The sequence below is a fragment of the Naegleria gruberi genome, assembly GCF_000004985.1.
Source record: "Naegleria gruberi genomic scaffold NAEGRscaffold_468, whole genome shotgun sequence".
NCBI lineage: Eukaryota > Heterolobosea > Eutetramitea > Acrasida > Naegleriidae > Naegleria > Naegleria gruberi.
In genome coordinates this window covers 2195-4210 of record NW_003163013.1, presented here as the reverse complement: position 1 = coordinate 4210, position 2016 = coordinate 2195, and the positions used below count along the sequence as shown (strand labels likewise).

At 29.9% G+C, this 2016-nt stretch overlaps 1 protein-coding gene across 1 annotated transcript; it reads left to right on the top strand.

The window, feature by feature from the left end:
- Positions 1 to 1063: 1063 nt before the first annotated feature.
- NAEGRDRAFT_76795 (uncharacterized protein) lies at positions 1064 to 1915 on the top strand (the record flags this gene model as incomplete). Its single annotated transcript, XM_002668249.1, has 1 exon — positions 1064 to 1915. The coding sequence occupies one exon, from the start codon at positions 1064 to 1066 to the stop codon at positions 1913 to 1915; it is 852 nt and encodes a 283-aa protein (XP_002668295.1).
- Positions 1916 to 2016: the final 101 nt, after the last annotated feature.

Genomic DNA, 2016 nt, shown 5'->3' with positions numbered 1-2016 from the left:
TTATCAGTAAATTGAATAGGGAATGTGCATTGAGATGTTGTCTCTTTTGTTCACTTCTGATTTGCTCTACTGTTTTATAGTGTTGTAAATCAAGAGCTGAAGCAAGTTCAGAGCACGTTTTCTCATTATCAAATGATATTCTAGTAATATATTGTTTATGGGAATAGTTGGTATATAATCCTTCAACATTAATTCCCTTTTCAATAATATAATATTCAATAATTTTTTCCAATAGTCTATAATGAATATTTTTGGAACTAGTAGAATGACATAAAGCAAGAGGTTTTGGAGTAAAGATTGCTGGAGATGGGAAACATTCTAATACAAATTTCCTATCAACAACACATTCATTTAAAATATTAAAATATTGCTTATAGTCAGAGTCATTAGTACAAATGACATTGATAACATTTTTACAATAACGATTAATCCTGACTGGGGGAAAGTTATCAAGGAGGTCTGAAATTTGTTCAACTAATTCATTAGTTGCATCTTTATAGCAGATAACATTAATAATTAGATTAGGATTTGTAGTTAATCTACGCTTATTAGATTTATAATTAGTAGCCATATTTCTTTTCATCTTATTAGTTGCTGTGTTTTGTTTAGCTATTACTTTTTTAATATTTGGTTGACTTTTAATAGGAGTTGACCTTGTTATTTCTGAATATGTAGCAGGTCTATTTTTAGTTTTACCACTGTCATCTGGAATAATTTCCGATTCAGTAGTTTTTCCACAATTTGATAGATTTCTATTATTTGATAGATTTCCATCATTTGATGGATTTCCACTTTTTTGTGTAATAGATGTAAACTTATTTGCCTCATCCATTAGATTATTTACAAGTGTGATTGGACCGTTATTATTATTATTTAGTATGTGGTCGCTTATAATATTTACAAAATTTTGAATAGATTCCCGGAGACATGTGTTTTCCTTTTGGGAGGTTTCTAATGCTCTCTCTAACACAAAGATTCTGTTAGCGAGCAGAGTACTCCCTTCCGTATCCGGAGGGTGGTCATGTTGAGGCATTTTTTTAGAAGGACGATTTGTTAAAAAAAAATGCAACAAGTTAATTCATCATTAACAATGAAGTTGATTACATTTATTGCCATATTTTTAATGATCATTAACATGGCAACATGTGTATCATTAAATAATCATCCTGTCACTTCTCATGTCAATAATGACATTAATTATCATCAAGTAATTTTTGACTATATGAAAGATCGTTCTAATGAAAATTTTAAATATCAACTTTTAAATTCGGTTGACATTCCAAACACTGCTAAATTTTATGTATTTAACATGACAAGTGTCAAATGGTTAACTAACAAGGAAGTGTCACGTAGTGAGTGGTATCATTTTGTTGAAATTGTTGTTCCCTATCAAATAACTCAAACTAAACAAGCACTCATGTTAATTGCAGGTGGATCATCAAATTCACAAGTTCCAACACTTGACAAGGAATTAATTCAAATGGGTGTTTTAACAAAATCAATTGTTTGTACCATTCATCAAATTCCAAATCAACCACTCACTTTCTTATCAGATCCAGAAAAGAAGAGTCGAGTTGAAGATGCAATTTTAGCATTTGCTTGGGCAAGATTTATGAATTTAACACAGGAAAATGATGAATTGAAAAGTAATACTGAATGGATTCCAAGACTTCCAATGGTCAAGTCAACTCTATTTGCTATGGATTTAGTTCAAGAATATTTATTGAAAAATCTTAATATTAAGGTTGAAGATTTTCATGTTGCTGGTGCTTCAAAGAGAGGTTGGACGACAAATCTTGTTGGTGTTGTTGATCAGAGAGTTAAGAGTATTATTCCTATTGTTATTCCAATTTGGAAAACAAGAGAAGTATTGGGTATGTTTTTTTTTCTTTTTATTGAACTAGTTGTATATTGAACTATGAAATTCTTATTGACTGGATTGTAAATTATTGTAAATTATTGTAAAATATAGAACATACATATAATTCACTTTGTTTTTGGCCTGAAGCAATGGGG